We start from the raw sequence: 23,617 nt of genomic DNA on the forward strand, positions 1-23,617 counted from the left end.
CAGGAGATGGCTCCTCAGGTAAAGCCCAAGCCTGACAACCTGAATTTAATCACCGAACTGCCCTCCCCCACCCCACCCCACCCCAATTCAGTTCTCTTCTTAAAAAAAAAAAAAAAAAAAAAAAAAACTGAATCCACAAGATTGTTCTCTAACCATGGCAAACATGCCATGGCACATATACCCCTATTAAAATAAAAGATTATATATATATTATAATAAAGAGCCAACTTTTTGTTTTAGTGCTGGGGTTTGAACCCATAGCCTCACACATGCTGAACCAGTGGTCCACCACTGAACTATACTCCCTCCAGACCTAGTTTTTAATTAAAACAGACTTATTCTGACAGGGTGCTGTAGAAATGTTCTTCTTGCACATGATCAAGACATGGCACAACTTTATAGTGACAAAATAATGGTGACGTCACCCACTGCCAGTTCCTGAGCCCTTCTGGTTATAGTATAAAATGTGTGGAGTCTATATATATAGTTAAGGTGTTTGCTATAGCTGTGGTTAATAAAACCAGAGAACATCAGTAACTCCTGAGTGTTCTGCTGAGGAAAGGACTGGCTTACATGGTTTGCCCTTCACAGTCTGCAGGATGATGTGGCTGTCTCTTGATTACTGTATTACACTTGATTGTTTGGTGAGGTCTTTCTGGATAGCAAGATGTCTTGATATTCTTCCTTTATCTGGGAGTTTCTGGTACAAACCACCTGGAAGAATAAGAGATTTCATCTTTTGCCAAGGGCACATGGCCTACTGGTTGATCAGTAAGTGCTTGTCCCATTATTAGAATATGTTCAAGTGGAAGAGATTTGAAGAAGGAATAGAAAAGTGTTTGTATTACCGGAAGTAGTTTTAATTGCTTAAATTTTGCCCTTTTTAATTATTTGTTTTGTATTTTAGAGATAGTTTCTCTCTATATGGCTCTGGTTGTCCTTGAATTCTCTATGTAAAATATGCTGGTTTCAAACTTACAGACATCTGCCTACCTCCCAAGTGCTGTATGAAAGGCATGTGCCTGGAAAAATTTGCTTTTTTAATTCTCTGTAAGATCCTATTTCAATAACTGCATAGTTAAACAGATTAGAGTTGTAAAATTTTAACTGAATGTTAAACACAGATGTATACATCTAAAGCCATCAAGCCATCACTCCTGTCCATGGCTTCCCTCTAGGTCCTCCATCTTGAAAAGCAAGAAAGGCCTCCAGACTACCAGCATTCAGCTCAAGTGAAACGGCCCTCTGTCTCCAAAGAAGGGAGGAAAATGCCTATCAAATCTCAGATGTCTGCGTCGCCAGGCACCGGTGGTGCCAACACTGCTCCGTCAACACCAGTCATGGGAGTCGATGATAAGCCTGCCATGGAGGAGAAGCCCCAGCCCCCTGAGGCCAGCCCTCTCGGGCATCGTGACCTAGGCAGGAGCTCCTCCAGCCTCTTGGCCTCTCCAAGCCACATCGCAGCCAAGGAACCCACCCCAAGCATTGCCTCAGACATATCACTGCCCATTGCCACTCAGGAGCTGAGACAAAGGCTACGTCAACTTGAAAAGTAACTAATGCTCCCATTATTGTTTATCATCTCAGAGTTCTCATCCCACATGCCACAGGGAGGGAGATAGGAGCTTAATTTCTCTGAAAGAAATTCGAGTTGTGCTATTATTTTGTTCATTGAGTCTTTGACTTTCAAAATAACACTTTGATGTTTTATAGGACCTTGGGTGTGTTAGAAGAGCAGTAGTGGAGTAAGAGGTTTCACAGGCGGAAAAGGCAAGAGAATTGAGCTGTGTAGACACCACACACTCAATTCATGCCAGGGACAGACGTCTGCAGGGCAGTCTGTCACTGTTGAGCATTGTGTCACCTGCATGCAGGGGCAGTCTGTCACTGTTGAGCATTGTGTCACCTGCACTGGCTTGGCAGAGGCTTGTCTTCTCCCGTTTGCAGAAACAAACCTCACCACCACCAAGTCCCTACTGGTTTTCTCTGGATATTTGTCATGGTTTATAGGTGGTATTTATGTTTCTTCAGATAAGGAGGAAAATAGTTACCCTAGGCATCCGACATATGGTAACCCAGTTATAAGGAGATACAAAGTAGCAGTGGTTATACAAGTACTTCAGGATACAGCATTGGCCATCCTGTGTCTCTGAGGCTCCACTGACACATGCTCACCTTTTGTTTTCTTGCTTTCTTATATGGGTCAGGTCAAGGTTGGGGATGTAGTGCAGTGATACTTGCCCAGCAGCAGGCAAAGGAAGCTTCAACTACAGGATTGACATTTGTCTAAGGCAGAGCTTTGTCTCTCATTTGTACTTTGAGTGCTCAGTTGGAAAGCTGTAGTTGTGAATAGTTAAGGAATGCCAAACCCTCAAGTGAAATAATTTTTATGTGGTATATATTCAGATGTTTTGAATCACGAGTAAGTTCAGGAGCAGTTAGATCCCATTTTGTCTAAATAAGTGGAGATTATCTTACTGTACACATGGAACCAATACAGCACACCTTTTTTGAACTTGGGGCAGAGCTGGTGACATTATGTTGTTTCCACAGTGGGACAACCCTGGGACAATCTCCTCTGGGGCAGATCCAGCTGACTATCCGGCACAGCTCCCAAAGGAATAAGCTCATCGTGGTTGTGCACTCCTGCAGGTGAGGCCAACTGCCACTGGGGCTGTCAGGTTATTTCTGCCTCACGTGATTCCCTCCCCCACCACTGGTAGGGTAGATATTTTGAGCTTATAAAAATCTTTTGAAAACATGAGTAAATAATAGAACTGGCAGCATTGGACATGATCCTAAAAAATGTAGAGTTCAGTTCAGTAAGGGATTATGGGAACCCTGTGTATTCTGGCTGCCAAGATAGTGACTGGTGAGGGTGGGCACTGCAGAGGCTGCTACCATGGCTCTGAAGACAGCCTGCCTGTGGTTGGGGGTAACTGAATGTGTTTGGCTTATTACTAGTTATCCTAGGGAAAGAGCAGGGGACAGGTTCATGGAGGAGCTTGACCCTGTGCAGAAGCTATGATTGGAGGTGCTTCAGAAGTAGCCAGTACAGACACTCAGGGTCTAGTCTGAGAAACAGAGCAAGGGCTGTGAAGGTCTACCCACGCTCTAGGCTTAGGTAATAAAGACAACAGTTACTCTGGCAAAGCTGTTAAAGGGAAGTTTAAAAGTGATATCATTGGCTAGCAATTCAAAAGCTTACTTTGGGAAACTTGATGTGTGTTGCTCCAGATAATATGAAGTCAAAACTTGATAAATAATTTTAATATGGAACTTTTTATTTTTTAAATTCTAATGTCTAGTCTTCTCTGGTTTGTATTATAAGAAACCTCATTGCCTTCTCGGAAGATGGCTCTGACCCATATGTCCGCATGTATTTATTACCAGACAAGAGACGCTCAGGAAGAAGGAAAACACATGTATCAAAGAAGACATTGAACCCTGTGTTTGATCAGAGGTATAGTGAACACCTGATATAGCCAAGAGGCAACCTGGATGAAATGTTAGCTTAGAGCAGGCCTGAAAAGGTCTGTGGAGAAACAGGATTCTCTAACATACCCCATCACGAGTCGCTTGTTAAATAAGTCAAGAAGCTTTTGACCTTCAAGCAGAGGTGTTAAAGATCATATGTCCAAGTTACGATGCTGCACAGGGAGACTGATGACTAAAGGTTGGCCGTGAACTCAGAAATCTGTTTCTGTGTCCTACATACTGGGATTAAAGGCTGTAATGCCACTGCCCCCAGCTAAAAGTTGAATCTTATGATGACTTTGAAGAATTTTGATTTATTGGATAACATATACTAAGACTGAATTTTAAATTAAACAATTTAAAGATAGATTTAAATTTTTTATTTTGTAGTATAAGCTAGTAATATAAAATACACATTTTTGAGAAAGCCTTTTTTTCTATAACAATTTCAAAAATTTGTGGAGATATAATTTTTCGCGAATCATAACGGTCACCTTAATAGAAGCTGCCTTTGTGTGGTCATGGTCAGTTTGATGGCCAAGTTGCTTGTGGTCACCCAGAGATCCTTGGATCACCAGTCTCTGCAAACTGCCCCATCTCATAGTTCTCAGGCAGTGTAGCATCTGCTAGTTTTAAGAAAAGTAATACAGCTGAATAGCATCAGTATCTGTTGGCCCAGTTCTGTTTCTTCCTTAGGGCACCTTCCCCTCACTGTTTTCATGCAGTAATTTCAGGTAAACTAAGGTCAGCTGGGTAAGCACCGAAATGGCAACAAGAAAAATAAAACAGTGTTTGGAATTATCTCAGAAATAAGTGTTTTTAGTTAGAAGAAAATGCAGCAGGATCATCAGGAGCTGACATGAGGTGTTGTTTCCATTTCAGCTTCGACTTCAGTGTTTCGCTGCCTGAGGTGCAAAGGAGAACATTGGATGTGGCTGTGAAGAACAGTGGTGGCTTCCTGTCCAAAGATAAAGGGCTTCTTGGCAAAGTGATTTTTTTTTAAGTCCTTGTATCCTACACATTGTAGAATTAAGTGCACTTTAGATCATAGCTTACATAGTGGGAAGGGAGGCTCACTCTAATTAATGTGTGCTTATCACATTGTGGTAAGACATCAGTACATAGCTGTTTTCCTGCATTCTTACTATTGGCTTATTACTCATACTAACATCAGGAACTTAGAGGTGAAGAAACGTTGATTAAAACTGTTGTAAAAACTGTTCAATATTACATGGGAAGAAAACTGTGAAGGCAAATATCCTCCAATAACCTGCTGCCCCACCCACTCAGCTAATTATGTGCTTCCTTTACCATGCCGTTGACTTTCTTCCTCCAGATTTTCTTTTGTTTTTTTCCATCTCACATTTAATTTTGATGTAGGTTTAGTTATTATTTTACAGTGTAAAGAGGTTTAAATAGGGAAAGGGGCTTTTGAGTTGTAAGTGCCACTTTGTCAACAGCAAAGTGAAAAATCTGTTATCAGCTAGGCCATGACAAATACCTAAGAGAGACAATGTAAAGAAGAGAAGGTTTAATTTTACCTCTTGATTTCAGAAGTTTCAATGAATGGGCCCTTGGCTCTATTATTTCTGGGCCAGTTGTAAGGCAGAAGGTTACGGTGGGGAGCATGAGGCAGAACTGAGCTGTCCACCACACAATGGCCAGAGAGCAGAGATATGCAGAGAGACCAAGAGAAAGTATAGCTTTCCAGAGCACATCCCTAGTGACCCCTACCCACCCACAATTTCCCATCACCGTCACAGTATGGATCTACCTGATAATTAACTCATTGATGAGGTCAACACCTTCTGGTTCTCGTTGCCTCGAGAAGCCCGTCAGTTAGTTGGCAACCAAGCTTTTAAACATGAGCCTTTTATAGTCACTTCATATCTAAACCACACACTGCCATTAGTGACATATTTGTTAGTATCTCATAGTATCTCTTTTATGTGTTTCATAATAATTGTAATACTATTAGATACAAGAAGAATCTCTTGGATGTACTCAGCTATGTAAAGGTTAAAATGATTTTTAAAAATGAGAACCTCAAAACATGAGATTTTCATATTGTTAAGAAATTAGAGAGGTAGGAAGGAGTGATGAATGATCTAAAAGGAATTACCCAGGAATTTTCACAGAACCTTCTTTTAATCCACAGGTGCTGGTTGTTCTGGCATCTGAAGAACTCGCCAAGGGCTGGACCCAGTGGTGAGTGCCCCTGTCCCAAGTTGCAGGCAGTTCCCAGAGAAACCTAGCTGCTGCGTCTACCATCCCAAAGCCTGACCCAAGTCTGTTGTACTTTCTTGTGCTTTCTCAGGTATGACCTCACAGAAGATGGGACAAGGCCACAGGTGATAACGTAGCTACGCTGGACGTAGGTCTATTTTTCAGTGTATCACGTGGCACCTCAACATGGAACACACCTTCTCGCAGATGTACCAATGCTATTTTTATAATTTTAAGTATTGAGTTATACATACCTTAATAATTTTATAAAACTTGGCATTGTAGGAAAATTTGGCCAATATTATTGTTGAATCTCCCTGTTGAGCTTCCTCCAGTGCTTCACCAGTGGTGTAGTGATGTGTTTCCTGTGCTGTGTGGAGCTCTGTCAGCTGCACCTGCTGGAAAGCAGATACCTGGACTTGTTTCTGCCTTGTCCTGCATCCTGGAGGTGCACTACACCATGTAAATAGATTCTTTTTTATAATATCTACATGCTGGTTTGGATAAAGAAGAAAATGAATTAAGGAAATATGTATTTTCTTCTAAGACTTATTACATTCTGTGACAAATTAATCATTTTCATCTTTTCAGCAAAATGTTCTCATAGATCTGTTGTGTGATATGGCTTTTTAAAGGAAAAAATGGAAAGATTATTAAATATTAGAATTTTTATGTCTATTATGAACGATAAAACAAATTTCAAATTACTAACATTATTATAAATAGGAAAATACAGTGAGAAGTCAGTGAATGGCTAATTTTAAAAGTTGTATAACTGAGTACTGGACAATACCGAGAGCATTGTCAAGGCTCTGGAGAATCACAGTATACTCATCTGAAATGTATTACATAAGAAAGGAATGTGCTGTTTATTTGTGTAATTGTTTGTTATAACAGACTCATGAGTAGTAGAGAGATGCACACATGCTAGGCGTTGTACCTCACATCTGTAATCCCAGGGTATGGGAGGCCACACCAAGAAGACCCAAGTGTTAAAGGCCAGCCTGGGCTACACCTCAAAACTCTGTCTTGGGAAAAAGAAACATACATTATATTTTGCCCAAAGCATATTAGGATATAAGGTGTTATCAAGAGTGATGCAAGCTTAATTTGTTTTGTCCTTGTTTCTTACCCTAGGAAGACAGGTCTGTTGTTACTGTAAAGAGGTGAAATGGGATGGATGCATAGTAACAAAGGGTGCTGAGCTAAAGACGTTAGTTAGAGCACTGCACTTGCTCTTGATGGGAGAACCTGGCCATAAGTCCACACACAGGACAGACACCTTCCCGAGCTTCCCCTCATACGTGACAAAAGATCCTGCGCAGTGCCAGCAAGCTGCTGTAAGGCTTGAGATTTCCTGGATATCCTCATTTTGTGCCATGCCAGATGTTAATACAATTTTTATTTTGGAATCCTTTTATTTTTAGATTGGGAAAAGCATGTTTTGTATGTAAGAGATCTCAAACCTCTTGTGAGGTGAGGCTATGTCACAGTATTATAAGCTATGCTTGTCTGTAAGCAAAAGATGCACAAATGTAGGAAGATTTTTTTTTCAGTATGCATTTTAACCTCTAGGATGAAAAGGGCTTCTCAGCTATGAGATCATTTAAAACTATGTACACTTATAGCAGGAAAATACAGCTTTGTAATCAAAATTGGAGTAGTTCCATTCACATGCTTCTTGGAATTAAACCTATGGGAAGCTTATGTGACCAAACATACCAAAGTGCCTGTGATGAATATCGAGTGCTCCTTTTGCACTCTCCTCCTGTCTAAAAGATGAAAGTGTGCCTCAGTTTGTAATGTAACACGTACAGTTGTAACACAGTCTGTGGCTCTTCACAGCACACCCCAGGTAGTCATACCGTCAGAGTAATCTCTCTCCTGCCATCTGACACCTTCCTCTGAATCCTGTTTATAAATCTTTTTTCATTAGTGAGTAGGATTGTGAGAAAGTTTGTGTAGGTACACACATGAACATATATGCACATAAAATATTCAAGGGTGGCATTTTAGTTGCAGGAGAAAGGCAGGTTATATTAAAACTAGTTGCTTGACCATGGTATTAGCTTTTTTTTTCCTTAAGTGTGTTTTTAATTAAGTCCATTTAAGAGCTTCTGTCTATAAAAGAGATTTTTTTCCTGAAATTGTATCATGGCAATCGTTTTTTCACCAACAACCTATCTATCTTAGTTTTGCATCCATAGACTTAGTTAAGTGTGTATTTTATTTAATGGAATGCTTTTCATAACTAATTAGGCAAATTGAGTAGAGTTAAGGGTACAATCCCCTAATAAATCAGTATGATCCCTACTACAGTCACAAAAGCTGGTGCCAATGAGTTCAGATACAGTGCCCCCACGTGCATCATCTGAGTCTTCAAGTAGCATCTCCAGTCTAAGTGGAAAGGAGACAGAAGGTCTAGTAATACTAGTCCACTTAGTTGTAGTTCTGAGTGCTGCATGAGGAGGGCTGACTTGCCATCAAGGCACACTCCAGTGTCCTAAAGATATAAAATAGATAGATACTTTTAGTTCTCAAAATGTTAACTTTTAGTTTTTAATGACTTACCTAGGAAAAAAGAATGTTACATTTTCTACTTTGAGCCAAACCAATGAGGGAAATTAGTGATTTGAAGTACAGCTCTCCTAACTTATTCATGTGGTGGCTTATCCTGTGCCTTAAAGTACAAAGGTGTTTTCAAGTTTCAGGTGAAAACAGAAGCAGCCTTGCAACCATATGTACTACCATTTGTATTTTGCACTCTATATTTCTTGTACAGGCAGTCCCTATGCAGAGGTGTTTAGGATTAGTTTAAAAAACCTCAGGCAGATACAGAGAGTGCAGCCTGCTGCAGTGAATGGTCCCATCTGGATTACCCACTGTAGGGTAATAGAGGGTGGTTCTTGTTTTTTGTTGTTTGTTTGTTTGTTTTAATCATAGAATGTCCTTTTTGCTTAATTTTATATAACAGCACATGTATTTATTCAATAAAACTTTTATGTTAGTGTACTCGTAATATGTTTTTTGTTTGTCTCTTGAACAAGTTTAGTGTGGGAACAGCTAATTTGGAAAGCTCACATGCTGTTTCAGGTATATTTGCTATTTGTGCATTCTTTCACTGTTCATGTGGTTTGATATTCCTCTTGTTCCCATCCTCGTTCAAAGAGCAAGCAGCTCATTTTGAAGGGCAATGATTGAGCAGAAAAAGTAGACTAAATAAGACTGGAACACTGAGAAGTTCCCAAACAGGATGCTGAGATAGAAGGTTTGAACAATGGGCAAATGCTTGGGTGTCCAGTGTCTCAGGTAGATTTGAGGAAGTACCTTGTTGTCTTTCTTTGGCATCTTCACATTTTACCCTTAGTTTCTCTGTATACATGCTGAAATGCCACCTTTGCTTGACTTTGTTTGTTGATAGGGTAGCTAAGACTGGCTTTCAACTAACAGTCTTTCTACCTTGGCATCTTAAAGGTTGAGATTACAATTGTATGCTCCCAGCCTAGTTTCTTTGTCTTTTATAATGCCTTTGTTTACATTCATTAAAAAAAAAAATCTTAAGACACCATACATTGAGCTATACCCCAACCTTTACTACATTACTCTTTACTGTTGATGTTACAAAACAACAACAACAACAAAAACCCTCTTTTTTGCGGGGCGTGGTGGCGCACGCCTTTAATCCCAGCACTTGGGAGGCAGAGGCAGGTGGATTTCTGAGTTCGAGGCCAGCCTGGCCTACAGAGTGAGTTCCAGGACAGCCAGGGCAACACAGAGAAACCCTGTCTTGAAAAAAAAAATCCTCTTTTTTTCTCTTACCTACACTCTAAATATTAAAGTATACATGTTACTTGTTTTTTTTTTCTTTTTTTTTTTTTTTGTGTTCTGAATACCACTGACCATCTGTGTTTTCTAAATCAGTATCACAAATAGACTATCCAGTTCCCTGTATAGCAACTTTCTTCTATGCATCCTAGCACAGTTCCCTCCTGTCTTTGTCTCTGTCTGTCTAGGGACCTGAGCTGAGGACTAAACAGCATCCTGCCCTGGCTCCCTCCCTCACATACACACATATTAAGTCTTTAATCATGACTTGAAGACATACCTACTTCTGCTACTGCCTCACGCCCATCTTGTCTCTTCTACTCTCAACTCCCAGTTCTCTGTTGCTCCCTTCTTTGTTTTAAAGACAAACCTCAACTACAATTTTCCATTGCTTTTGCAATGAAGACTAAGAATCTATCATCTGTCCCATTCCCTGAGACTGTGCCAACCACGTGTCCTCCAGGATCTACTTGTACTCAAGTTTAGTTACCATGGATCTTCCCACCTCACCATCTCCAGGATGCTTTTCAAGAGCCTGCACATTGTCCATTTCCTTTCCCATGATGTAAAGTTGATTTTCTCAGCGTCCTTTACCAGCAGTCTAACCTTAAGCAGCCTACATGATTCAGACCCTTGGCACCATGTTACCATGTTCATTTTACTTAACAGCGTTTCAGTTGACTATTATAATCTTTCTGCCTAGACTATAATCTACTAAGAGCAGAGACTGTGTGAGTATTAATTTTTAATGACTATTCTTAGCATGCAAATGATAACCCACATATCTGTTGAATGAATGATCTATAAACATTTATAAACTGCACAAGACTCTCATTTAATGAGTTTATATTCAAAGAATTCTGGTTACCTCTAGACAGTTTTATGAAAGGCTAAAGATGTAATGAGACATGTAATAATAATTTAATAAAGATAAAAGGCTAGTGGCATAATTACTTCAAAAACATCTGGGTCATGAAAACGCAAAATAATCCAGGAAGTCTTAATTTATTTTATGCTATTCTAGAACTCCTGGAAAATTCAGGATAAAAAGAAATATATTGTCTCTCTATATTGAGAGGGAAAGATATCTTTAGAAGTAGTTATCACTTGAAAACCTCAGGAGAATAACCCCAAAATTCAGGTTTAATAGATGTTAATGAGTTACCTATGAGCCTATAAATCTCCACTTCTTACATTCTAATAGTAATAGCAATTAAAAACATAAACATTAAAAAAAAAAAGTTATACAGCAGCCTTTGGATCACAACAGCTGTGAAAACCTGTAACCTCCAAAGGAGAAATAATAGGTTTTAGAACTGTCTTATTCCCAGAAAACTGCAACTGTATGACTGTTGTGGGAAATATTAAAAAATGAACCCACCAACTCTCTGAGCTCCTGCCTGCCTGCCAACTCTCTGTCCACACTGGACCACAGGGCTCCCACCGGGCCATCTCTCCAGTGCCCTCTCACCCCCAGTTCCTCTTGCTACCACACACCCCATGGTCAGCCAACACATCAAAATGCGCAGTACCCCGGTAGAATCAAGACTCTTAATGCTTAATTAACCAATCAGATTTATGTATCAATAATATCACAATTTACAAGATGCCAATTAAATAATTTCAGAGCCAATTGATAATGATAAAAGCTTTATCCCAATATTTCTAACCTTGTGAAATCATAGCTACTTGTAACTAGAAAATGCCACAGGGGTACACGTCCACAGCCATCTTGGTTCTCCCCCTACTCTGAGATGCTCTCTGTCTCTGCCACTCTTAGCTCTGCCTCCCTTTTCCCTGTCCAATCACAGGCCTCCCACTGCCCTAATGTGATTGGACAGGAAAAATCCTGCAACAGATGACCTGTCTGAATCCTGGAAAATCTATGTCTGTTGTGTTTGTCAAAGATTATCATTGCAGCTGCCTGAGCCCGTGGTGGCTCTGGAGACAGATGATGACAGAACAACAAAGGAAAATGCAGAAAAAGAGACTTGTAGAATGTTTGGGGGACATAGGAAGATACACGAGGAGGGCATGTACATCTGCAAAGGGTCTACAAAAGGCCTGGTGTTGTTTCCTGGTGCGACGGGTAGTGGATTAAAATTGATCCAAATTACTTAAAGCTTGGTTTACTTGCTAACTAATCACATAAACTAACTGGGCAGGAACTTTAAATACTATGCTTTTTAGGTATTACAGAAACTCCAAGAAAGCAGCACAAAGCCTATGGAAAAAAAGAATGGGCTTTTTTACAGAATTTTCATTCTGTCTTACACTTTTAATCCCCAAATCATGAGGCACACAAAAATAATAATAAAATGTGGGCCATGTGCTAGTGGTGCAGGCAACAAACAGTCAATAACACCTGTCTCTAAGGGAGTCCAGATGACCTTCTATCTGCTACTGCATTTGAAAGGAGCTATAGGTCTAATGAACGAATGGGGTCATAGGAGGATGGTGTCTCACCAAGAAAAGAAAGTCAATCAGAGAAGAATATAAGTAGAAACTCTTGAATACAAGAACTCAAGGTCCACTAGAGACAGATTTCAGCATACAGAGAAAGAATTAGCATATGAAGATGGGTCATTAAGAACCATCTTCCTTATCCAAGATACAAAGGTAATACAGAATAAGGAGAAATGTATGGACACATAGTGAGAGACCCGTAAAAGATGGAGAGGAATACCTAAGAAGATGTTTTTAAGAAATACTATAGGCTAATGAGATAGCTCAGCAGATAAAGGCACTTGCCACTAAGCCTGATAACCTTTGTTCCATACCCAGAGGCCATATTATAAGAGCTGACTCCTGCAAGTTCTCTGAACTCCACGTGTATGCTGGCAAGTGCATGTGCACACAATAAGTAAATACATTTATTTATTTTAATAAGTAAAGTTATTTTAAAATATTTTTGAAAGAAAATATGAGGTGGTGTGTGGCAGCATGCACCTGTAATTCCAGCACTTGGGGGAATAGAGGCAGAAAAATCAGGAGTTCAAGGCCAAACTCACATACTTAATCCAGACCAGTTTGGACAACTTAAGGACTTGTCTCAAAAGAAAGGAATTTGGCAAAACCAAATATGATAGAAAAATGTATATATTAAGCTGAAGGAACTATAAGTGGAATAAGCTTCAAAAGAGCCACACTTAGGCACATTATGATCAAACTATTGAAATTCAAAGATGACAACAAGAAACTCCTCTCTTGCTACTCAGAACAACTGGGTTATTCTAATAGGAACAAATAGGGATAGCAAACTCAAAAGAAAGAAGACTGCTAGCCAGGAGTCCTCAACAACTGTACAAAGTGAATGGGAAGTCAAGGCATTGTCAGATTTGGGAAGTTATACAAGGGACTTACACATGCTTAGTACATAGCTCAGAGTATCTTTGGGTTCTTAGTCCTTTTCCCTCACTCTATGGCTGTTGGGATTATATGCATGTACCACTACCCCGGTGTCATTTCTTTTCGTGTGCATGTGTGTATTCATGTTTATGTACATGCCACAGTGCACATGTAGAAGTTGGAGGGCAACTTTGTAGAGTGTGTTCTCTCCCTTGACTTTTAACGATGTTTCTAAGGCTTGAACTCAGGTTAGCGGGCTTACGTGGTAAGTGTCCTCATCCACTGAGCCATCTCATCAGCCCCCTATTGTCATACTTCTTAAACAACAGAATTTGTTGCTAACATGTTCTACAAAAATACTAAATTAATGTGTATAGTGTGCCTGTCTTTACAAATATTTATATTAGTATAAATATTTATTTGATTGATTCCTCTGAAAGAAGTCTTATGTTGTATCTCAGAATATGGGAAGCACTGGGGTCAGACCTCCCATATCCAAATCCTATATGTGCCTCTGTATACCTTGGGACCACCATACCTTCTCTATACTTAGTACCTAGTGCCAAGTACCTTAGTACTTAGTGCCAAGGTAGGAAATAGCCATGATGCTTATCAAAAAGGTAGTGCTAATGCAAAATGGAAGAATACTTGCAGAGTGATCTCAGGGTTACCATTCCACATTGAGGCACCCTGACCTGTAGGAAGGACTGTTGGTTTTAAGAGAACTACTCTTCTTCCAAGACTGATTTCTTTTCCCAGAAGATCCCTGTGACTAACATCAGAATCATATTTATCACAGGGGAAACTACAGGCAGTTCCCAACACACATGTCTAAGTAACATGGTTAATAGGGGAAAGAGAACATCAAAAATGGGATTTCTTTTTTCTTTAAGGAAATTCACATGAAAATTTCACTGCTCAGGCCAGGTCACACCACCACAGTCTCAAGACACATGTTCCTTACAATTGTCCCACAGTACATATTGAAGGCACCGGTGTTGTCAGCATGCGACCTCAGTTCCTAGTTTCCCACCAGAACCCACATATGCACAAGACACATAACACATACATTTCACAACAGTCTGGCACACATTATGCAATGTGTCCATGAACAATATATAAAATATGCATGGAACATTATCTAGTACACATCAGAAACAATACAACACACAAGATATAACACAGAATCTACATAGCACAACATAAAACAGTATAACTACAACATAGCGTATGCACAACACATCATAAATATAATACATAGCCTAGCTGCAACAGCACAGTCAACATCATACAAAGCACACCTCATAAATATAATGTTATGGCATACAATACAGACACTGTATACCTCACACTTTCATCTGAATAACAATATGCATACAGAATATTCAACCCAGTATACACAACACAGTGCATATACATACCACAAATGATGTGCAATATGCAACACACACAACATAATGACACAGAAGCAACCCAGCTTGCAAAACACATTATTCACACCATCTAATAGTAACAGACAGTTATATGGACATGGTACACAACATATTTTGCTGAGCTCTAACATTATTCTAAGTCCAAGAGAGGATTCCTGCTCTTTATGGCTTTGCTGTCTTGTCCAAGAGCAACAAAGACATTTATTTGCTTTATGTGAATTTGACATAAATCTTATAGAATAGCAAACCAACCAAGGCTAATCTCCAGCCTCCATACTGATGGAGAACAATTGATGGCCATTGTTTTCTGAGGTATGCTCCACCCTTGGCCTTTGATATGTGAGTGACTCCATCTCAGAATTACAAATCGTTTTGTTGAGTTTTCCTTCTTGAGATTCCCTTGTTTTGTGTTTATTTTTTATTACTCTGCATGCATGCATGGATGTGTAGGTCTGAGCATACCAGGAAAAAAAACAGTCAGTTCTCTTATGTCACCAGGTGGGTTTTGGGCATCAGCCTCTGGTCGTCAGAATTGTTGAGATCTTGCCTTCCTAGAGGTACAGTTCCGTTTCTCCATTGTCAGATCCAATTTGATGAGATTTTATTGGATTCAAACTGGTGATATTTTGTTAGGAAGTTTTGCCTCTGTTCTTGAGAGCTATTGTGTACTTGTTATAATATCTCTACCTAGTTTTAGAATTCCAGTGGGTGTCATAGAATGAGTTGGAAAGTATATGCTCTGTTTCTGTCCTCTGAAAGAATTTTAGGGAATATGTGTAGTTCCTTCTTGGAATATTTGGTAGAATATGATTGACACCTTGGTTATGGACTGTTGATTCATTTTACTTAATAGATGCAAAGATTTTATATTCCTATATAAATTTTTACAGATGATGTCTTAAAAATTGGCTTACTGTGTCATAGGTTATCACTAGTTTTTTTTTTTCTCTTTCAGGTTCATAAGTTCAGTAGTGATATTTCCTCTTAACCTTCTGATATTAGCAATTTGTGATGCATAACTTAGTCATTTTGGCAAAAGACTATAAATTTTTTTAGATCAAGATAATTCTGTTGCTTGATTTCTTGTTTATTTCACTAGTCTTTTATGGCTTCATTGTTTGGTTTCTGATTGAGGTAAGGTAAAACGTGTGGTGCCAATTGTACACCCGTCTGTTCTTGCATATGTGTTAAAGTTTGGGTATAGGGCTGGAGAGATGGCTCAGAGGTTGAATGCACTCACTATGCTTCCAAAGGTCCTGAGTTCAATTCCCAGCAACCATATGGCAGCTCACAACCATCTGTAATGTGATCTTGGCAACCTCTTCTGGAGTGTAGGCAGAACACTGTACATAGTAAATAAATAAATCTTTAAAGCTTGAGTGTAAATAGTTATATTAATTTAATGTCACTGTGACCACAATGCCTGACTTTTGGTGAGTATTTGAATGGTATTTTTCCATACATTTAATACCAGAACTCGTGAGATAGATAAAATGACCCAACTATCCTCAACAATATTTGTTAAAAATAAGGTCCTGTTAAGTAATATAAAATACTGTTAGAACACTGTGGCTGTTAATGATAGACCTTTATTTTTAAGCACCAGCTTTAATGTTAATTTTTCATTTAAATAAGCTAAGGTGTTGGAGAGCCAGGCTCATGTGAATCCTTGCAGCTGGTAGACTCTTTACTGGACTGCCTGGAACAGGAGACTATCAGCCCAACAACGAGCCAGGTGTATGCTTTGAACACTCATCAGATGCTCTGAAGAAGCTGCGCTGCAACCATAGCTGCTCTCTGCAGAAGCACAACTCCAGCTCTAGAAGATACTATTCCATCCATGACTGTGGCTTCTACTGGACCAACTTTATGACCATCATAAGTCTCAGTGAAATCCAGGCCACGGGATCCCCTCCCCTGGTGGCACATCCCAAAGCCTACGAATGATACTTACACAGTTCTCCACTTGTATGAACTTGGCATACTTTTCTTTTCCTGGTTCTATAATCAGACTGTTCAGTTCATTTTTAAAGTAAGCTGGGGGATATCCTCTTGTGCTATCTCTCACTGTTGCACATTAAACCTATTTACAGGTATCTCTTGAATGGTCTTTTATTTTTTGCCTACTTTTGAGCTTCATTAATAGCGTTGGCTGAGCTGGTAACACAAAGAGATGTCTGAATTGGTAGTAAAGAAGTAGTGGTGGAGACCATAGAAGTTGTAACCACAGGATGCCTGAGGAGTTCCAGAGAAGATCTGGGACAGAGATAAAGGGGATTAGAAGCAGTAGAGACAACAAGGGACAGTGAAAGAAAAGAAGGTGAGAGAGGTTGGAGAGCCAAAGCTGACAAAAGATTAGAGGCTATAAAGACTCTTTGTCTGTCTGTCTGTCTGTCTGTCTGTCTCTCTCTCTCTCTCTCTCATACACACACACACCCCAAAACAAAAAACCCACAGGCCCTAGTCTCTGGGTGAGTTCCAGAAAATTACTAGTGGTCTTAGACACCCAAGACCCAAAAACTGAGACATTAGTTGTCCTGAGATAACATCTCCCAAGGGCAAACACCATCTACTGTTGATGATGCTGCCTCCTGCCACTGTTAATCATGGATTACAGTTGCTGCTAAGTGTTAGGGCTGCTGGTAATTAAAACAGAGCAATGGACCACCAGCCTGAGGTTCAAATGTTTCTAACTCTAAAGCCTGGAACATTGATTGGGGCTCTTAGCCACAGATGCTTAGATACATAAGCCTATGTGGGCCTTCCTGTCCAGCCCATAGGCCTCAGTCACCCAAGAGCATGCAATTGCCAATACCACAGTACTACCATGCCTATTCAGACTTCTCTCCAGCTAGACCAGGACTCCAGCTCACATTTCATATTCCTATTCCACTAGTGCTCTATGGGGCTCAGTTGTGCATTTCTGGTCCTCTGTCTCGTTTTCTTATTTACTAGAGCCAAAGAAATGAGTGGAAGCAGGTGTTCACCACTCATGGTGACCAACATCCTTTCATACATATTAACACATATTTGTTGTTACCTGGTCACATTCCTCTAAGGTGGATAGCTGAGTCCATCTTCCCTGAGAAGAACCTGATGCCAGCAGGGAGTTCTGGAGTTACTGCCAGAGCACTTAGACTTAGGAACACCAGGGGCCAAAGCAAACCTAATTTCACTTTTCCTCTACATAGAATAATACAATATTATTCAACCATAAAGCAGAATGAAAATAGGCTACTTTCAGGAAAATAGATCATGTTGAGTACAGTGAGCCAGACTCAGAAAGACTGTTTTCCCTCACATGCAGAAGACATAAAAAGTAAGTTTTAAAAAGTAAGACATAAAAGTAGAAGTGGAACTATTGAGGAAGACAAAACCAGAGAGAATGGACTGACAGAATGGGGTAAATATTATTAAAGAATGTTAATAGGTATTAAAATGTCAGAATGAAATATACTTGTGCAATGAATCTACACCATATAAATCTCTCTCTCTCTCTCTCTCTCTCTCTCTCTATATATATATATATATATATATATATATATACACACACACACACACACACACACACACACACACACACACACACACATGCCAGAAGCCTGCCTGACCTTTATGGTAGAATGGTACTGGGCAGGACTCAGCATTGGATGAAGGCTAAAGACTGATGGATGATCTATGTAACTCACTCTTCCTGTTCTAGGGGCCAGAAATTGATGGCTTCTGAAACTTAACTGTTTCTTACTGTTCCGTGTTTTAATAAGCACTTGTTTCTTACTGTGTAACTCTGCTTTAACAAGCCATGGTTTCTTGCTCTCTGACTCTCCGTACTTTAACAAGTGCTGTTTTCTTACTCTGTAGCTCTCTGTGCTTTAATACGCACTGCTTTCTTTTATCTATAGCTCAGTGACACTCTTGCTGGTCAGGCAAAAGGCTGGGAACTCATTAACTCTTTGTGAACCAGAGATGTGTTTTAGTGTCCTATTGGAATAAACCATGACCTGATAATGTCAGTTTTACACTGTAGGTACAACCAAATATAAATATAGTCTAAATGTGTATATGTGTGTGTGTGTGTAAGTGTAAATAAGTATATATAATTAACATTTAATTGAGGAAAGAAGGTATTTTTTTATTTTGAAGCAATCTCTTAAATGAAGATAGAAGACACTCTTAAGATACAAGTTTCTATCTGCTTTTATTAGAGAATACCATTGAAAGAGTGTTGGTGCTTGACTAAGGGGTAAAGAATTACATATTTAGAAGAGGTTATAGGTAAATCCCTCAGATATAATGATGTACTGTAACCAGACATGGTGTGACCCACAACACCTGTCCATAGGGGGGAAAAATTTAAAGCATATAGTGACATTCAAGGGCAAACAATGTTCTCCCACAACTTCTTTCTGCCCCACCCCCAATACTCTACTGTAATTTGATAATTTTCTTTTGCCAGCTAAGTCACTCAGTTCTGTGAGACCCTTTATTGAATCCTAATGGTTTAAAAAAAGAAACAAACTAGAGGAGATCCACATAGATGTACAGACATTCCTTGCCCCTTGACATATGTTATCCTGGGCTGTGTCAGGACTGCCTGCAGGCAAGAAAACATTGGAATGAAGAGATAGCCCAGCAGGTAAAGGCACCTGCTGCCAAAACTAATGGTCAAATCGCTAAAATAAACAAAAGACTACTCTAGCAAGTTGTCCTCTCAACTCCGCAGGCACATGTATGGTTTCTCTCTATCATCTATATATCTATGTCTCTCCTCCAGAAAAACCTGATTAATACAAATTTTGGTTCTAGAGCAACAGAAGTATAAGGATAAATTTTTAAAATATCTGGAGTAGGCTTTCTAATTTGGCAACACCTACAGTTCCTGAGCCTCTTTAGCTGTTGAGTCCTCTCAGAACTTTGGAAAGTACTAAAAATTCATCTTGGAAACTAGTTTAGAACCCAAGAAGACCAGTTTAGTGACAATTTTGGCATGTTGGCTTCTTTTCTTTTTTTTTCTTTTCTTTCTTTCTTTTTTTTTTTTTTTTTTTTTTTTTCTTTTTGGTTTTTCGAGACAGGGTTTCTCTGTATTGCCCTGGCTGTCCTGGAACTCACTTTGTAAACCAGGCTGGCCTCGAACTCAGAAATCCACCTGCCTCTGCCTCCCGAGTACTGGGATTAAAGGCGTGCGCCACCACGCCCGGCTGTTTGTTTCTTTTAAAAACACAGAAATATAATAGTTTTTGTTTTGATCCCAGTTATGAAATTTGGGGCTACTTCAGATTGTCCACAGTACCTGACTATTATTTGCCTTGTGCTCTAGCAGGGGGATAATTTTCTGGTAGTTTCTGCAATTGTGTGTCATTTTTTTCAGGGGGTTATATAAATTCTAGGGCCCAAAGAGACAGGTTGGGTTGTTGTTGGTTGTTTGCTGTTGGTTACTGTTGGGCATGGTTTGTTATGTAGTCATGCATAAAGAAACAACAACAGGAAATTAAATGTTCTGACAGTGAAGATCAAACTTGCTCAAAGGAACTTGACACCCTAACCAGCAGGAAGTAGACTAATGATAATATCATCCCTTCTTTCCCCTCTGTCCTTTTCCCTTTCCTCTCTAGAGTTGGGTTGAAAGGGTGGGAGAAGGGGTTGGAGAAGGGTGGAAGAAAGAGGAACCCACAAAGTAGCTGACTCTGGCTACAGACAAATTCATTTGATTACCCTGATTTAGCAATTGTGAGAGGCAATGAGTTTGGTCACTGTATATAAAACCTTTTACAATTTGTGGAAAATTGAGGAAAATTATTATTCTGGGTAGTTGCTGCTAGCTTCTCTGGATAAGTTGACAACGGATAAGAATTAGCTCTGTAACTCCTTCCATGGGTGTTTTGTTTCCTATTCTAAGAAGGGGCAAAGTGAGGAGTTACAGAGACAAATTTGGAAGTGTGACGAAAGGATGGACCATCTAGTGATTGCCATATCCAGAGATCCATCCCATGATCAGCTTCCAAACGCTGACACCATTGTATACACTAGCAAGATTTTGCTGAAAGGACCCAGATATAGCTGTCTCTTGTGAGACTATGCCAGGGCCTAGCAAACACAGAAGTGGATGCTCACAGTCAGCTATTGAATGGACCACAGGGCCCCCAATGGAAGAACTAGAGAAAGCACCCAAGGAACTAAAGGGAACTGCAACCCTATAGGTGGAACAACAATATGAACTAAGCAGTACCCCGGAGCTCTTGTCTCTAGCTGCATATGTATCAAAAGATGGCCTAGTCGGCCATCACTGCAAAGAGAGGCCCATTGGACTTGCAAACTTTATATGCCCCAGTACAGGGGAATGCCAGGGCCAAAAAGGGGGAGTGGGTGGGTAGGGGAGTCGGGGGGGTATGGGGGACTTTTGGTATAGCATTGAAAATGTAAATGAGCTAAATACCTAATAAAAAATGGAAAAAAAAAAAGAATTAGCTCTGAAAACTCTAAGACTCTTATAGCTAGGCAAGACTTCCAGTGGAGAGATTGGGATACCAACCTAACATTAAAACCTTTGACCTACAATTTATCCCACCTACAATATGGACTGTGGTAAAGGAGACACAGAAATTTGGGAGATTGGCCAACAAATGACTGGTCCAGCTTGAGACCTGTGTCACCAGAGGGAGCCCCTCCCCCAACACTGCGTGGAGGGGCAGGAACCAGAAGCTAGGAAGGAAGGAAGAAAAGAAGAATGGAGGGAAGGAAATCAATAAAATGATTCCTAATATTCTGTATACAGGAGCCTACTATGACTGTTACCAGAGAGGATTCATCCAGCAACTCATAGAAACAGATGGAAAGACCCACAGCCAAACATTAGGCAGAGCTGGGGGACTCCTGTGGAAGAGGGAGAGGGAGGATCGTAAAAGTCAGAGGGAACAAGGACATCACAAGAAAACCCACAGAATCAGCTAACCTGGGCCCATAGGGGCTCACAGAGACTGAACTGACAATCAGAAGCCTGCATGGATCTAACCTAGATCCTTTGCATATATGTTATAGTTTTATAGCTTGCTGTTCTTATAGGACTCCTAACAGTGGGAGTGGTGGCTATCTCTCACTCTTCTTTTGGGGACCCTTTTCCTCATGCTGGATGGTCTTATTCAGCCTTAATAGGAGAGGAGGTGCCTAGTCTTGCTGTAACTTGATGTGCCATGACTGGTTTATCCCTGGAAGGACTGTCCTTTTAAGAATTTTATGAAAAAAAGGGGGAAAAGTAGATGGGGAGAGGGGAAGAAATGGGAGGAGAGAAGGGATGGGGAACTGCAGTCAGTATGTAATATATGAGACAAAAATAAGTAAAAATTTAAAAATGAGCTTCATGATAAAATTACCAATGTCTAGCATTTCAGAATGTGGTGATGGACAACAGTAAACTCAGTGACAAAATTGGCTCCACCCTCAGCAGAAGATGAACACCCACACCCTGAAATACTGCCTTTCTCACTGTTGACTGAGGAAATTAATCCTTTGTTGTCTGTTAAGCCAGTAGTGATTTTCTCTGAAGGAAATAACAGGCAAGACAATACTGATGTCCCTCAAGGCCCACCAGTCTGCCTCTAGAGCTATAAGCAGACTTAAGCCAAAGCAGGCACATAGAAGGGAGATAGAAAGTGTATTCCATAAGGAGGTGTGCCACACTACTAAAGAGCTTAATGAGTTTGCTAGTTCATTGAAGCAGAAGTCTGGGGAATATGAGTGGGAATGGATTTTAAGGTGGGATAATGGTAAAAGGAAAATAAAACTTGATCAGGCTAAGTATGTTGATATAGACTCATTAAGTGGAGATTCTAGGTTTAATATGGATGCGTGCAAGGTTTAAAACAGCATCAAAAATATTTAAATAGTCGCACAGGGTTTGTTAAAAGGTGGCCTACTGAAAAGTTTGAGATGCCTGATCTCCCTTGACTTAGTGTTGATGAAGGGATTTCAAGACTTGGGGAAGTTGAAGTGCTAGAGTAGATACATTGTGTAAATTTAATTCTCACAATGAAAAAGCTGAGAAGACCCCAAGCTTTTTACTAACCCTGATCGATGCGAAATTTTAAGTGGGGCATCAGCACATTTGAAGAGTTTTATTGTAATTCTTGTCTTTGTGGTAGATCTTGAGGTTGGAGATGTTGCTCCTTGGTTGGACAAATTTAATGCAAAGGATTTAACTGGACCCCGAGGTAGCAGGGTCAGGTGGGAGTTCATAGTTATTGTAATGGGCAGCATACACAAAGCAATGTCAGTTGTGGCCTGACCTGTAATGGGCATCACAGGCAAGGTGAATTTTATGGTAGCATGACTCAGATGGACCTTTGGTACTGGCTAATCAATAACAGTGTTTCCAGACATGACATTGGTAAGGAGCCTACTGCTTTTTAGTTTGATCAGTATAAGCAGAAAAATTCTCAAACAGATTGGGGGAAAGGCTGTGATTGTGCCAAAAGGGAATCTCAGGCTGTGAACCAATTTTCAGACCTGAGCCAGTTTAAAGACCCACAACCCCCTCAATGTGGGCATGAACAGCTTCCCCTGAGGAAGGATCTTGATAGCATACCTGAGTTTTACTCTTAGCTTTTCTCTAGTCTCTTCTCAGAGGGACCTGTGGCTTTTACAAGGGTAACTGGAAAAGAATCAGACATTCCCTAATCTATTGGATACTGGCTTTGAATTGATGCCAATTCCCGGATATCCCAAAAAATGCTATGGCCCTCCAGTTAAAGTAGGGGCTTATGGAGGTCAGGGCATTAATGGAGCTTTGGCTGAAGTCTGACTCACAGTGGTCCAGTGGGTCCCCGAACTCATCCTGTGGTAATTTCCTGAGTTTCAGAATGTATCTGGAATAGTTATACTTAGAAGTTGGCAGAATTTTCACATTGATTCCCTGACCTGTAGAATGAGGGCTAATGTGGCTGGAAAAGCTATATGGAGTTGCCTCTCTCAGGCATTATTGTAAATCAGAACAGAATCCCTAGAGGTATTCCATAAATTAGTGCCACCATCAAGGGCTTGAAAAATGCTGGGTTGGGAGTTACCAACTTGTCAGCCTTTAACTCTCCTATCTGGTCAGTGAAGAAGACAGATGTGTCATGGAGAATGACAGTTGACTATCAAAAATTTAAACAAGTAGTGGCTCTAATTACAGCTGCTGAACACATGTGGTGTCTTACTTGAGCAGATTAACACATCTCCAGGTTACATGGTATACAGCTATAGCTCTAGCAAGTGCATTTTCTTGATACCTATCCATAAAGACCATCAGAAGCAATTTGCTTTCAATTGGCAAG

The 23,617-nt window shown here is 40.1% G+C and overlaps 1 protein-coding gene across 13 annotated transcripts in view; it reads left to right on the plus strand.

The window, feature by feature from the left end:
* Esyt2 (extended synaptotagmin-like protein 2) overlaps nt 1–23,617 on the plus strand; it is a 111,653-nt gene that overhangs the window by 85,094 nt on the left and 2,942 nt on the right. For 4 of the 13 annotated variants that reach the window (XM_017315129.2, XM_011244139.3, XM_030246810.1 and 1 more), the window contains 5 exons: nt 1,179–1,552; nt 2,554–2,652; nt 3,332–3,463; nt 4,360–4,465; nt 5,636–5,685. In XM_017315129.2, coding sequence (XP_017170618.1) covers nt 1,179–1,552; nt 2,554–2,652; nt 3,332–3,463; nt 4,360–4,465; nt 5,636–5,685 — 761 coding nt within the window. Of the gene's footprint in view, nt 1–1,178; nt 1,553–2,553; nt 2,653–3,331; nt 3,464–4,359; nt 4,466–5,635; nt 5,686–5,794; nt 16,406–23,617 lie in introns of those variants that run through there. The other 9 variants (XR_001780466.2, XR_001780467.2, XR_003950064.1 and 6 more) reach the window with 6 other exon arrangements.

This window comes from Mus musculus, chromosome 12 (genome assembly GCF_000001635.26).
Source record: "Mus musculus strain C57BL/6J chromosome 12, GRCm38.p6 C57BL/6J".
Taxonomy (NCBI): Eukaryota; Metazoa; Chordata; class Mammalia; order Rodentia; family Muridae; genus Mus; species Mus musculus.